General features: G+C 48.3%; 1 protein-coding gene and 1 non-coding gene across 5 annotated transcripts in view; both read left to right on the forward strand.

The window, feature by feature from the left end:
- Positions 1 to 15,548, forward strand: part of Vwa5b1 (von Willebrand factor A domain containing 5B1) — a 64,015-nt gene that overhangs the window by 32,346 nt on the left and 16,121 nt on the right. For all 4 annotated transcript variants that reach the window (XM_052716502.1, XM_052716503.1, XM_052716499.1 and 1 more), the window contains exons 8-14: positions 935 to 1,111; positions 6,219 to 6,329; positions 8,263 to 8,465; positions 8,992 to 9,106; positions 9,459 to 9,644; positions 11,878 to 12,049; positions 13,429 to 13,619. In XM_052716502.1, coding sequence (XP_052572462.1) covers positions 935 to 1,111; positions 6,219 to 6,329; positions 8,263 to 8,465; positions 8,992 to 9,106; positions 9,459 to 9,644; positions 11,878 to 12,049; positions 13,429 to 13,619 — 1,155 coding nt within the window. The remainder of the gene's footprint in view (positions 1 to 934; positions 1,112 to 6,218; positions 6,330 to 8,262; positions 8,466 to 8,991; positions 9,107 to 9,458; positions 9,645 to 11,877; positions 12,050 to 13,428; positions 13,620 to 15,548) is intronic.
- LOC128098021 (U6 spliceosomal RNA) lies at positions 12,836 to 12,942 on the forward strand. Its single transcript, XR_008214068.1, has one exon. It is a non-coding gene; the product is annotated as a U6 spliceosomal RNA (small nuclear RNA).

Raw genomic sequence — 15,548 nt, forward strand, 5'->3', positions numbered from 1 at the left:
GGCTTTCCAAACATGAAAAATGTGAAGAAGGGGCAATTTACCACTAGGGGGGATCCAGTAAGCTGAGGGAACCAAGCTCTTGACCAAGGAGAGCCAGAGAGGGGCTTACATCCACTGTGAACATGAAAGATCATTATTCAGTGAGGGGGTTCCCCCCTCCTATGTGCTAATGTAACTCATCCTCACAACCACCATAAGTGGTGAATGTTTGCACCCCACTGTCCATGTGAGGAGACACCCAGAGGAAGGACTTACCTGATACCACATGGTTAGATGGCGTTGGAGTTGGGGTTCAAACTCAGAAGCATGAAAAGCTGCGCCTTCTGCTGCTACCTGTTATCTTCTAGCAAGCACAGGAGCCAGGGGCAGCCAGCCTGGAAGCTTTTGGCATAGAGTAAAAACTCACTGATGCTTGGTGAGTGATGGGGGGACCAAGATGAATCCCCAGGATCCCTCAATTGCCCAAGTGTTGTATGACTTCTTCTGGGGTGATGTGAACAAGTGTCTGTGCACCAGATAGGCCACCAACAATGGACTAAAGAAATGACTCCATGTAAATGAGTGAATCCGTGAGTATGGGGTTACTTACAGGAGCATGATTGACTCAAAAGCTACCTCAATAAACAGCCCAACTGAGCATGAGTAATGACTCCACAAAGCTGCATCCCTGGAGCTCCCTGAAAAACTTGGGCATATTGAAGAGTCTCTTCTTCCCAGCAGTTAATACTGCTTCTAGAATCCTAGGCAGGTGCCTTGTGAATCCTGTAGGTTTCAGGAACCACTGAGACCTGTGACTTGTGTGGACTTCCCACGTCTTGTAAGTTTAATCTTCTTCCTGGGTCTTAAGGAGCCTCCCTCCCATTGGAGGAAATGTTTTAGCTAGGTGGAAACAGCTACACCCTATCAAATCCAAAAGTGTTCCCTTCTCCTCCAGACAGAAGTCATCCGGAAGCGTCTCCACAAAGACATCCCCCACCACTCAGTCATCATGCTCAACTTCTGTCCCGACCTCCAGTCTGTGCAGCCCAACCTGAGGAAGACCCATGGGGAGTTCCTCTTCCTTGTCGACAGGAGCAGCAGTGTGAGCAGGACCAGCATCCAGTGTGTCAAGGTACTGTGTGTGGGACCCTGCCCCCGGGAGCCAGGGCTCAAGTACATCAGCTGTGCTTCCAGAGGACTTTCTGTTCCAAGAAGCCACTTGTTCGAAATCAGTTTAAGCAGAGACACTTTAACTCAATTTGTTCCCAAAATAAACCCGTCGAAGTGATGGGAACAGAAGTAGAGAAGCTGTCCATTTACAAGTGAGGTCCTTCACTTTCTGCAAACTTGTTCTGCAAGCCTGACCTGGGCTAAGCACCCTCTTAGGTCCTGAGTGGGAAGGGGCACAGAAAGAGGGCATGGGGGAGAATTGTACATGTGCTGGGAGCCTGGAATGTGTGGGATACTGGGCTAGCCCCTCAAAGTGCCTGTTGGTGTTTAATCCAATTATCTTAAGAGACTGCTCTTGTCACCATTTCCACATGAGAAAAATGGTTCTTGAGAGTTGTATTCACCTACCCAAGATCACACAACTCACATAAACCAATGGTTGCCTGACTATACCACCCCACCCCCACCCCTGTCCAACATCACAGAGACACAGGACCTGGCCCCTGCCACCTGTTTGTAGAACCCAATAGAAAAGATTGGATTTGCCAAGTGGCAGTGGTGCACACCTTTAATCCCAGCACTCAGGAGGCAGAGCCAGGCAGATCTCAGTGAGTTCGAGGCCAGCCTGGTCTACAGAGTGAGATCCAGGACAGGTACCAAAACAACACAGAGAAACTCTGTCTCGAAAAACCAAAAAAAGAAAAGAAGAAAAGATTGGATTTGCTCTGGGTAGTAGCCAACTCAGTAAATGCTTAGAAGGACTTGAATTAGATTCCCAGAATCCATGTCTAAAAGAAGTTTCCAGTTGTGGTGGTGCACACTTGTAATCTCGGCACTGAGAGGCAGAGACGGGTGGACCTGTGTGGCTTACTGGCCAGTCAGCCTAGCAAGCTGGCTCCAGTTCAGTGGCAGGCCTTGAGAACAGTGCCCAAGGTTGTCATCTGGTTTCCATGGGCATATGCACACATGTATGCATACACACAAAAATAAAAACATTTAGTTATTCTTTCTCCCAAATGACTAATGGTGGGCAAAGTCATCTTAGGAAGAAAAGAAAAAAACACCCAAGATGCTAACATACTCAATATCCTCCCAGAGCTCACAGTTCAGTGTGGCGTGCTGGCTTCATAGCCAGTCAGAAGGCCTGAGAGTTTGATTTGGTCTCCCTGCTTAGGAAGCTCAAAAAAAAAAAAAATACAGCAGAATGATAGCACCCTCTTCACACACCACGAAGCCCCTCTTTCCTGCTTGGAAATCATTAAGCTTGTTATGAAATTATCCAATGTTCCCTTTTATTGTGACTTCTGCAGGTGTCTGTCTCCCCATCTGGAGTTATGAACTCATTAAGGGAAAGAACTGTCTCGCCCTCGTCTGTCCCCATGTGGCCTAGCTCTTCACTTCTACGTAACCCCCCCTCCATTCTATTTATTGGTTTGAGGAATGGATTGTAGCTCAGGAGAATGAGAGAAGGGGAACCAGAAAAGAGTGGGCTCTCCTGCCACGGAGATTCCATTCTTCCTCCTTACCTTGCCCACGGGGCAAGCTCTTGTTTCCAGAGCAACAGACTCAGCAAGGAGAGGAGAACTTAGGTGGAATCCATGAGGCCAGCAATCTCCTAGTCCTCTTAGTCCCTCCTAGTCTTGAGTAATGGCAGAAGCATCATAGATGGGAGCCAAGAGCCTTCGGGAGGCAAGTGGGGAGCTGTCCAAGGTTCTGGAGTGTTGAAGTGTACTTCCGGATAGTGTGGCTCTCTACATCCTGTTCCATACCCACATTGAAACACCCCCTTGATCACCTAAGACTAGCATTGTAAACCTAAAACAGTCTTTGGAGAGCATTTCATACCCTGTCCCTCATTTCGAGAGTAAGGAAACTGAATTCTTAAGGGGTGAAATGCTTTTCTGAGTATCACAGGGCTGGTGGGGGACCTGAGCCTTCCAGATCTATGCCGGTTTCTCATACACTGCTTATGAGGAGTGAGCCATGCCCTCTGGCTTTACAAAGCTCTCTTGTTTACATATGTCATTTCTGCTGCATGGCATGGTTGAAGGAGCAATCCCGGGGTCCACAATCGATTCTGTCACAATTGCTATGTAGTTTTGGACAAACTGGTTCTCAATTGTGGCCTTCATTCATCCTTTCTATGAGATGAGAAGAAATTGATTCAGAGAGGGCAAATGTGTGTCACGTGGCCCTCTGTTTCCTTCTCCTCAGCCCAGGTAGACAACAGTGATTCATCCTGACCCTTCCCCAACACCCTCCCACCCCTGCTAAGAATGGACTGAGTCTCTGTGTCTTCCTCACGCAAGCACTCCAGGAAGTTATTATCGTTAAAATGAAATTGTTTATGAGCAGGAATCCACTTCATTAGCTGAAGCCCTCTCCACCTTTACCACTTCAGAAATCTCTGACAGTGACTTTCTCTGGTCCCTCCTTCAGTCTCCTTTCCCTGTGGAGTCTCCCCTTGCTTTTTTCTAGTTCCACTCTCTGGGCTCAAGGTCATCCCTTCACAAATGGCTCTGTGCTGGTGCAATCCACTCAGCTGAGCATGACCCTTTCAAAGAAAGGCACAGAAATTACTCGGGGAAAGCCTTGCCAAGGAAAAGGCTGGTGGGGGGTGGGGATGTGTGAGTCACTCATTATGGTCCATTGGGTAGAACTTTTAGGGAAAGCAAGGCTTAGGGAGGAGGCATGGGGTAGAAATGCAAACAGCCCACGCCAAAGGGGAAAGTTCAGGCAATTTAATTTCCGGCAGCTGCTCTCATTCTTCAGCCCCCATTTGCTGCCAAAAGCAGAGCTTTAGAATTCTAATAGGTGTGAGTCGAGACGATCTGTACGGATCAGCAGAGTCTCCTGCCAACAGGAATATGCATTAGTGGCTAATGAAAAAAAGCAGATATTGACTTCTTTTGTAGAGACACTGGCTGAATTGACACGGGCAGTGCAGAGAGGCAGCGGGGACATTAATGGAAGCATTTAATGTGAGTGTTTGCAGAGGGGACAGAGGAGGGCTGCAGGGCTGTCGCGCTTAGAAGGCTGTATGTTGTGGCAGTTGCCAGAATCAACTGGCAATGTTTGCTTCCATATTTTAGTGTATTATGGTCTGTTTCCCTGAAACTATGCTGAGATGCTAGGGAATGGGGAGCATAAATATACTATATGGGAGCAAAGGGGAGACCTTTCATTTCCGCCTCTGTGCTGAGGCGCAGGCAACATAAATGAAGACTTCAGAGCTGCAGTGGGGGATTTTTTTCTTTTTATTATATTTTATTTATTTTGTGGACATTCTGGGGGGGGGGTGTGGATGTCAGGGGACAACTTGTGGGATTCATTTCTCTCCTTCCACCAGATGGGTCCTAGGGATTGGCAGCAAGTGCCATCTGGGCAGACCCAGAGCTGGATTTATGAAAACCAAAGTCAGACTCCCAGGTTTTATGACCCAGAACAATGCCTCAGCTCTCCTGAGCCTCCATCCCCTTCCTACAAAATAGGGGCATTAGTACTAATACAGAACTCATTGTCTTGGTAATGACTCCACTTACTGTTTCCTCTGTGACCTGCCGAGGGTCAGACAGACCCAAAGTCAAGTGAATAATGGGAAGGTATCAATGCCCCTCTGTGCTATAATTCAGGTGATAGTGATTGAGTGAGTGTGATTGTTAGCTGAAGCTGCTTAACACTATGGTGGCACATCCTAGCGGCGGGTATTGATCACCGCATGGTCATCATTGTCACTTTTCCTTCCCACTGTCACACCCACTGTTTTGCTTCCTTTCTATATTTTGGTTAAGAGTTGAGATATGTAGCTCAGTCTGGCCTAGAAGTTCCTACATAGCCCAGGCTGGCCATGCACTGATAACTCCCCTGCCTTCAAATTCCCAGTGCTGAGATTTGGGACATGCGCCACCATATCCAGCCTCATTGATTTCCCCCTATTTTCTCTTTCTCTCTTTCTCTCTCTCTGTCTCTCTCCCCATCTCTCTCCATATCTGTCTCTGTCTCTCTCTCTCCTTCCTTCCTTCCTTCCTTCCTTCCTTCCTTCCTTCCTTCCTTCCTTGTGTGTGTGTGTGTGTTGCATGTATGTGAGATCGCAAGTTCATGCGCCCATGCTCATGCTTGTAGAAACCAGAGCAGAATATTGAGTCCGTTGTTTCCTTATCATTTTCTACCTTGTGCCTTTAATACAGGGTCTCTCCCTGAACCTGAAGCTCACCTTTTCAACTAGGTTGGCTGGCCAGCTGTTTCTCATGATGCCCCTGTCTCCACCCACCAATGCTAGGGTTACAGGTACCCACAGCCTCACTCAGCTTATTATTTGGTGCCGGGGATTTGAACTTGGGCCCTCATATTTGCAGAGAAAATACTCTTCATCTCTCCAGCCCCACACTATTATATTTAGCACTTTTATCACGGTCTCCAGATGGTGCGTAGCTACAGAAGGTAGGGATCTCTAATGTTCAGACTTAGAAGGCCAAGAGGCAAAATTGAATCCTTGCTGCACTGTTTACTAACTGGACGCTCTCAACCAATCATTTGCCCGCTCTGTGCATTGGGCTTCTCATCTGTAGAATGGGGATAACAATGGACTTGCTGCTGAGGCTGATTAGCAAAGCAAATGAAGTCTATCATTTGCATCTAATAAAAGAGAGCTAAAGAGACCTCCTTGGGGATCTGTCACTGGTTAATGACAGGATGACGCTGATGCAGGGGCCTTGGATGGGGGCCAAACACCATTGGATCAACAATGTGACCTCCCCTCAATGTCAAGTTTGCTTTGGCAGAGCGGCATGGGCAGACCCTGCTCTTCTCACCTCTCAAAGTCAGCAAGAGGTGATGGGGAACTCCAAGGCCATTGCAGAGTGACTTTGATGAGTCAGGCCTGCTGCATGGGTGAGGAAACATGCTGATAGCTTTGACGGGTCAGCCTCTGGTCAGGAGCAGTAGATTTTATGATACATGGAGGAGTGCTGGGTGCAGAGAAGGTGACAGGTCCCTGTGAAGGTGGCTCCACGCTGGAAATGGCAGTCTTCCCTGTCAGAACCCTGAGAATCCTTTTTCTTGCCCGGCAGGAGGCCATGTTGGTGGCCCTTAAGAGCCTCAGGCCAGCCTGTCTCTTCAATATCATTGGTTTTGGATCCACATTTAAGACAGTCTTTACTTCCAGTCAGATCTACAATGAGGTAAGGAGAGGGCAAGTCTGGGCCTGGGTGGGTGATGGGCAGTGGTGAGCAGGGGAAGGGGAAGGGATCAGCCAAGAGGTCATGCTGGGGACATGCCTCAGATGCTGCCTACCCAAGGAGAGCCCAGACCACAGCTGGGGCAGCAGACAAAAACAAAACCATGTTTGCTAATGCCTTCAGAAATCTGCCCTCCCAATAATGTCTGTAAGAACATGGGCACGGAGAGCAGGACAGGGGACACATCTGTCATGGCCACGGGCTGCCACCCACCACAGCCCCTATCTCTTGAAGACCGTGGGTTCCTCCAAGGCTGAGCTACAGAAATGAAGGGTGAAAGACAGAACAATTAGATGGCCTAGTGGCTGTGGGAGTGGCGGTGGAACAGAAGGACTCTGGCCGCAGCAGCAGAATGGGGACACTCTACCCAGAGCTGAGAAGAGGGGGGGAAGGAGAAGCGGAAGTGAGGAAGGAGGAAGGGGAGGGACATGATTGGCTACTTACTGCTAAAAGTAAAGGATGGATTTTTAAAATGAAAGAGAAACACATGTTGAGGAAGGGGTGGTGACACATGTCTGCGATCCCAGCCCTGGGAAGGTGGAAGCAGGAGGATCAGGAGTTCAAGGTCAGCCTCAGCTACATAGTGAGTTTGAGGCTAGCCTGGGCTACATGATGCCCTGTCTCAAACAAGCAAGAATTAGAATGTCTGCTTATTGTTAATTTTTAGATCTAGATAATCAAAAGGAAAAAAAATGTTTAAATCTCCCTTAATGATGTCAGTCAGACAAAAACAAAACTGATAAAGAAGTGCTGTTTCCAGATCACCTTCTGTGAGTTTACGCACATTTCCAAGACGGGGATTAGGTCCTCCATACTGTGACAGGATCTGCTTTTCTAGTCTATCAGGAACACATTTTCATGCCAGAAAATGTCCATCTGTGACATCATTTTAACAACTGCCTGGCCCAGGACACAGACAGTGTGGGATTTATTTATGAAGCCTGGAAGCTGGCCTTTCCATGGCCCCCATGTTTTTCTATTTAGTCATTCGGCTTATAGATTTCCTATGCATCTTGCCTGTCCCCTGGGCATGAATTCAAAGCTACATATTTATCATAAGACTTGATATTGACAATATTGACCATTACTACTATTTTTTTAAGATAGGGTTTTGCATAGTCTAGGCTGATTCCAACTCACTATGTCGTTAAGGATAATCTTGATGTAGTGGCCCTCCTGCCTCTACCTTCCGGAGTGGATTACAGGCATGCTCCAGCACACTTTGTTTATATGGGATTGAGAATGGGACTCAGGGCTTGCCTGTGTGCTAGGTGAGCTACCAATTGAACCACATCCTCAACCTCAGTAGACCCTTCCGTCTAAGTCCCTCCAAACACGGTTATAGGAAGAGAATCTTCCTAAGCCAGGGGCAGGAGACAGTATCCAGAGGGAATCAGCTCCTACTGTAATGCCATCTACCTGATGCCAGTAGTTAAAGTGTCACGGGAGTCGGTGCCAGAGTCGGATTCCCATCCCCATGAGGTTGGTCTAGAAGGACAGGAATCTGAAGCCCAAGCTGGAGAAGCAAGTGTCTCTCCAAGTGTCACAGGAGTCGGTGCCAGAGTCAGATTCAGTGTTCATGTCTGAAGACGTCCAGTACTGTGTTCTTTCCTCCATCACCTGCTTCCCTTACCAGGCAGGGAGCTTTATTTGTGCTGAGGAATTAAGAGCTCAAAATTCTTATATTTCTAAAGACGAATCTACAAACGACAATATTTTCATTATTTTGCAAATGGTGACATTTCCCCATGAGTGGGCAGGGGTGTAGCTGAACTAAGAGCCAGAGAACAGAGTTCATCCTCAGGAGGCACTTAGAGACTCCATGCCATGTGGTGAACCTAGGACCTGTCTGCCCTGCCATGGTCCTTCCCTGCAGGAGAACTTGGCCATGGCATGTAACTGCATCCAAAGAATACGGGCTGACATGGGCAGCACCAACATCCTCTCCCCTCTCAAGTGGATCTTCCGGCAGCCAGTGCACCAGGGTCACCCAAGGCTCCTCTTCCTGTTCACGGATGGGGCTGTGAGCAACACGGGGAAGGTTCTGGAGCTGGTGCGGAATCATGCTTCTTCTACCAGGTCAGCCCAGCCTGCAGGTCTAGGGCCCGATTACCCCAGGCTGTCCCAGGGAACCCAAATCAGAACAAAGTGTGCACTGTGCCAGAGGGAGAGGATAGCACCTACATTTCCCAGAATGCTTTGTTCCCAGGATGCTGAGTGATGCTTTTCATGTTTGCTTTTTTTTTTTTTTTAACCTCTCATAAGATGAGGAGGGGCGGGTTGTCCATGGCTCAGCATGCAAGTCCAAGTACAGCTTAAGGAGAGACTGCTGCCAGTGCCTACTGGGAGTTGATTGTAGTGTGCGTGCAGCGTGCGTGCATGCGTGCGTGCGTGTATGTGTGTGCGTGTGCGTGTGCGTGCGTGTGTGTGTGTGTGTGTGTGTGTGTGTGTATGTGTGTGTGTGTTTCATGATAGCTCCTCCTTCTCCCCAAGCTTTTGCCTGAAGACAGAGCCATCTCTACGCTGTCTCTGCTGGGCCATGCTCTGTCTTCTTATCCCACTGGGGACAATGATACAGAGCTTCCTCCTTGTCCCTGTCCTCCAGGTGCTATAGTTTTGGAATTGGACCCAGTGTCTGCTACAGACTGGTGAAAGGGCTGGCGTCTGTATCCAAGGGCAGTGCGGAGTTCCTGACGGAGGGGGAGCGGCTGCAGCCAAAGGTACACCAAGGGGCCTCCAGTATCTCCCAGTCCTGCAGCATCCGCAGCCCAGAGAGGGTGAAGTTGAGATGTCGCCCCAAATCTGAGCTCTATGCCGGGCTGTTGAACTAATCACAGCCACACTTTGGTCCTCTGATTCTCTCCTTTTTAAAATGCTAAGCTCAGGGATGATGGCAAAGGTCCATCCCAAGAGTCTCAGGAGTTCAGAGGTGTGTCTGCTGCTGGGTCAGCTACCCAAGTCTGCTGTGCCTCCCTCCCCTCAAGTTCACATTCTCACCATCTTTTTATCTCCTCATCTCTCCGCACCCTCCTCACACATCCGCCTACTCTATGTTCTCACCCTCTCCAACAGATGATCAAATCCTTGAAGAAGGCTATGGCCCCAATGCTGAGTGACGTGACTGTGGAGTGGGTCTTCCCTGAGACCACAGAGGTCCTGATCTCACCTGTCAGCACCAGCTCCCTTTTCCCTGGGGACCGGCTGATGGGATATGGCATCGTGTGCGATGCCTCCTTGTACATTTCCAATTCCAGATACGTAAGTACCCCAGACCTACGGGAGATGGTCTAAGGAGCTGCCTCCTCGCTGCTCTCCCATTGCCCATCATGGTGGGTTTTTAAGGAGTTACAAACTCAGGGCCTAAAGTATAACATGAACTTGGTGCATTAAAAGACAGGAGGTGGGGCGTGGCTCAGTCAGTAGAAGGCTTGCTGTGCTAGCAAGAGGACCTGAGTCCAATCCTCTGTGTAGAAATGCCAGGTACAGTGGCATGCACTTGTCTTCTGGACTTCACATGCGTGTGTGCACATGTGCACACATGCACATAAGAACACAGATGCTCACTTGCTTGTAAAGCAGATATGTATTAAAATAATAATAATAATAATGAAAGAGGGAAGCCATGAAGGACGGCAACCATGACTGAATGCCTAGTAAGGGACAAGGAGCAGAGAGGACATGTCCAGTGCCTGGGGTTCACTTTACTGGACTGGAAAGCTTCCGTTCACTGTATTGAAATGTTTCCATACTGGGACACAGGCCATGTATTGACTGTGTCTCTAAGAATAATTGGAATGCTATATGAAATGTCCAGATTTTTAATGGTCAATATGAATGTGTTATGGAAGGTGGGCTCTTCAACTATGCAGAGAAAATTCTAAACAAAACACTGGCCATGTTTTTTTTTTCATAGTCCGTGTTTTATTTAATTTTAATTAAACGTGGAGCCTTGAAAGACACTAGATTATCAATACACATTCCCATAGAGGGACTCAACCAAGTCATTGATTCATTCTCTTGGGCTGATGAAATAGTTCAGGCAAGGTAAAGTGCCTGTCTCACAAGTGTGAGGAACCGAATTTCACCCCAGAGCCCACATATTCAGGAAGCATTATGGCTGCTTGTAATCCCAGAGCTGGGGAGGTGGAGACAGGAGGATCCATCCCTAAGACTTTCTGGCCAGGTCTTGAGTCTAATGATGGACTCTAGAACACTGAAAGACCCAGTCTCAAGGAGGTAGACAGTGATGAATGTTGCTAAGGATGACACCCAAGGTTGTCCTCTGACGTCCACACGCAGCCACACACATGTGCATTCTCATGTATATGAACAGGCATACAAACATGCACACACATGCTCACACTATTTTTCCAAGTTGTTTTCTTCACCCATGAGACTGTTACTGGCAGATGTTGGATAAACAGCACCTTCATATGCTGTTGATGTAAGTGTGACTTGCCTTTACCCTCCTGGAAGGCAATCTAGAAATAACTTGTGAAATTAGATATACATAAAATCTTGCAATCCAGAAATGTCACTCCTAGGATGCTGCCCCAGAGATGTAACAGCCATGGAATGTATTTATGACCACAGATCATATGGTGGTAAAGACAAACAGCCATGAAGCAAATGCTTCACACTGAAAGGTAGTGGAATACTATATATACAGATGCCAAAGACGATGGCTAGCAGGCAGGATGCTTTAAGTACAAAATTCAAGATGCTGATAAATGTGTATGGTCTGGTTTTTATAAAATAAAACATGACTTCCATGAGTGTGCTCTGTGTGTGTGTGTGTGTGTGTGTGTGTGTGTGTGTGTGTGTGTGTGTGTGTGATGAAGAACAGAATGAAAGGACACATAATTCATCTATTAGGAGACACGAATGAAATTTAGTATTATATTTTTTTTTAATTTTCAGTGAATGAAGTCAATGATTAAATATCACCATAATATAAGAAGAGATTCTAGCCGGGCAGTGGTGGCGCACGTCTTTATTCCCAGAACTCAGGAGGCAGAGCCAGGCAGATCTCTGTGAGTTTGAGGCCAGCCTGGTCTACAGAACAAGATCCAGGACAGGCACCAAAATAACAGAGAAACCCTGTCTCAAAGAGAGAGAGAGAGAGAGAGAGATTCTATTCCCTCTCTCTTTCTCATTTTTATTTTTATGTTGTGTTGTTGAGACAGAATTGTACTTTATAGCCCAGGCTGGCCCAGAACTCACTGTGTAGCTCAGGCTAGCCTTGTACCATAGTTCCCGAGTTCTGGGATCACAGATGTGAGCCACAGTATCCAGCTCCATGCTCACAATCTCTTGATCAGAAATTCACCTCAGTTCTCCAGACAAGCAAGCAAGCATCCCTTCCTTATGCTGTTCGGTCCTCAGAGGTGGACTCCTCCCCAAGCCCCACCACACACCCTTTGCTGCCCATGGAAGTCCTTGCTGAATCTAGCTTCACGCTCCTCACCCTTCTCTCCTCTCCTGTCCCCAGGACAAAAGGCGAAAGTATGGCATGCTGCATGCTCAGGACTCCAGCAGCTCTGTTTTCTACCACTCTCAGGATGAGGGACTTGACCCAGGCAGCGGGACCTGTGCCAAAATCTTCAACTCGGAGCCGACCCAAGATGCCCATCCATGCAACGGAGACTCCCCCACCCATCACGGTTGGGCCTCTGCTTTCTGCTCTGTTTTGTTCCCTTTTCCATGAATGCCATAATGATTGCTACCTTATAGTGAGCATTTAGAATGTGTTAAGCATTTGATAAAAAAAAAACATCTCTGGGACCAGTTAGCAGCTATGGGTGTGGATACAGTGATACCCACTGTACAGACAAGGAGACAGAGACTGCAGAATCTCAGCAACTGGCTAAGTTCTTGGATGCTAAGGAGGGGTCAACCTAGACCTATGCACCTTTGTAGCGTTTGACGCCCTTTTCAAAGAGAATTTACTGATTATCTGACAAAGAGCCAAGTGTGTGTGGTGGGAAGTAGAACCGCCCCCACCTGGCACCTGCCCTCCAAGGTCCCCCCTTTAGATACAAAGGCACAACTGACCTTAACTCTGATAAAGCAGAGGGACAGAGACCGCAGTTGTGGGAACCCCAGGGAGAGAAAAGCATATAGATCATAGACAACTGAGGGCTGGCTCTTAGTCGTGGGAAGGGAGAGGAAGTGTCTGCCAGCAGAAGTCCTCAAGCAAAGCCGTGGAGGCATGGCATTGGCTACTCATCTGGTAGTTCTAGTTTCCTCTGACCACACAGCATCTCTAAAAGGGGCTGGGAGGGGGCTGGGGAGACAGCTCAGTAGGTAAAGTGCTGTTGAGAAAGCAAGGCCCAGTGTAAAGTCCGGTGTTGAGAGGCGGACTCAGGAGGATCCAGGGGCATGCTGGTCAACCTAGCTTATCGATGGGCTCCAGTCAGTGAGAGAGCCCGTCAACAGCGGACAGTGGGCTGCTCACCTCGGCAGCACATATACCAAAATTAGAGTGATACGGAGGAGATTAGCGTGGCCCCCGCACAAAGATGACAGGCAAATGCATGAGGCATTCCATAGGGTTGAATAAATCCAACATGAAATAAGTGCAAATAAAAGTACAAGTCATAAGAAGATTGGGGCTGGGGAAACGGCTCTGTGAATCAAGTGCTCACCACACCAGCAAGAGGGCCAGAGTTTGGACCCGCAGAACAACCCATCTAAAATGAGTTGAGTGGAGTACAGCTGAGGAAGATTCCTGACGTCAGCTTTGGGTCTTTTGTGTGCGTGTGCGCGCGCGCGCCCACACACACACACACACACACACACACACACACACACACACACACACACACACACATAGGATGGAGAGGATAGAAGAAGACAGTTGTGAGAAGATAGACCAGGGCCAGACATGGCAAGGCTTTGGTTACTAAGGGAGACACCTGCACATATTTCTGTAAGAAAACAGGAACTAAAGACATTTCAAAGCAGGAAGGCAGCATGTAAGCCCCTTTCTTTCCCCACTGCCCTCCACCCTGACAGCTCCTCTCTTTCTGCCCTTGCCCAGGTCTGGATGTCTTCAGGCGACGGAGGGCATACAGTACCAACCAGATCTCCAGCCAGAAGGCCTGCCCAAGGGCCACCACAGCCAGCGATCCCACTGGGACTGACAAGAGACACCCACTTCGAAAAGCCAAGGTGCAGGACCTTGCCAATCAGAGCAGCTCAGGGAGCCAACGGTGGCAGATTGATCTGCAGGTACCCAAGCAGCGTAGGGTGGGAGGGGGTGGGAGGGGGTGGGAGGGGGTGGGAGGAGCTTGGCTTGGCTATGGCTCACACGTAACCACAAAGATGGGGTGTTTATCACACAAACATTGAGTATCAGGTAGAAGGCAGAGTCCAGATCCAGATAATGCCAAGCCTTCTGATGATGTTGGTTTTTATTTGAAATAAATGTATCAATCATCCCTCAGACTGGTCATCTCTGGCTTAGTAAGTCACTCCTCCATCCTTAACTGGACCTTTATCTGCCAGCTCCAAACGACTTCCTAATCATGATGCTCACTGGTCAGTGAGCTTGCCCGGCACAGGGCACCTGTATAGACTCTTGTCAGTAGGTTTTATGGTACCTGAAAGAGAGGGAGTCTGGAGACCATCCGTCCTCACTTGGTACAGATGTGGCAATTGGAAGTTAGAGAAGTAAGCAGACTTACCCGGAATAGCCAGCCACCCTTGGACTTGACCCAGGAAGCCCTGGTCCTCAGGGTTCTTGCTTTTCCTCCATCACACTGCTAGTCCTTCCATGGCTGGACAGTCACCCAAGGCAAAGGAATAGGAGTCAGAGCCACCACAGGAAAGGTCACCAGTGTCCTGTTAGGTCAGCCCTCAACAACCTTAGCATTGTTATTGTCAAGGCTCTGCCATAGGGGTTGGTCCTAAGCATGATAGAATGTCTCTGAGGTCAGGGGGATAAAACAACCCAGTTGAGACCACTATGCTAAACCGCATGATGACTTAAGCATTTTCTTCTAGACAGAAACCATTTGTCCTAAGTGTGCGGGCCAAAGCAGCTTCCCACCATCTCCAGTGTGTCTTCCCGCTTCCCTACCACACCCTCTCCCAATCTACACATATGCGTGGGCCACATGCCACCTGGCCCCTGGGGACTTTCTTTTGTGCTTCTCCAGGGACCCTCAATGTTCTTGGTGTATGTTAGCTAGTCTTGGAGTCAGGCACTCTTCTCATATATTTCTGAACTTCTCTGAACCCCACTGCCTCATCTACAAGATGGGGAGAATGTAAATAGACGAGTGAGTTACCATCAGCCACCAGCCACCATCAGATATGGAATGGGAGCATACTCTGGGTGGGGGAGGCTCCCAGGCTTTAGTGGATGCAGGATGCAGTACTGGCCCAATGTCTGGCTGTAGCTGGTGTTCTTCAAAGGCAGTTCCACTCACTGAGTGCAGGCTAGCTCCTTTCTTCCTCCCATCTAGCTCCATCTCTTTCTCCTCTCCTGCCTGGCTGTCTCTTGCAATCTGTCTCTCCCCAGCACTTCACTGTGTGTGTGTAGAGCCCCCCAGAGACTCTGGCTGGGTGAAAAACTCGCTTGTAGATGCCTCTGTTACCATGGAAACTGTGGCAGAGTTCATTTCTCTCTGACCCATTGTGGGTGGTAGTGAGGTCAGCAGAGAATATCTCAGTGGAGGGGTCAGAGAATCGTGGCTTGGCACCTGCCCCCCGCCAGAAGTACCCTAAAGTGGCCAGTCTCCTTTTCTTTCCATACCTTGAGCTATAGGTCCTTGATTTAGAGACAGGAAGACACCCCTTCTATGGGAGGCACACCCCAATACATACTAATACATAATAATGTGACAAGATTCCCCAAGGTTTACTGATACCCCCCCCCCCAGTTCCATTACACCTGGTAAGTGCTTTTTTCTTCTCATCTTATTTACCTACCAGGTCATGTGTATGGTCTAAGAAACTGGAAGTTCATTTTAGCTTAATATTCTTCCATCACAAAAGTAATGCATACTACTCAGCATTTGGAATTAAATCTTTCAAACAGTTCAGTTAGGTATAAAGTACAAATAAAGTCTCCCTCCCCTACACCAATGCACACTTGATTCCAAGTATGTCTTTCTAGAAATATCATGCACATACTCGTATATACAGAACACATGT

This window comes from Peromyscus californicus, unplaced genomic scaffold (genome assembly GCF_007827085.1).
Source record: "Peromyscus californicus insignis strain IS unplaced genomic scaffold, ASM782708v3 Scaffold_5__1_contigs__length_169319896, whole genome shotgun sequence".
Lineage (NCBI taxonomy): Eukaryota > Metazoa > Chordata > Mammalia > Rodentia > Cricetidae > Peromyscus > Peromyscus californicus.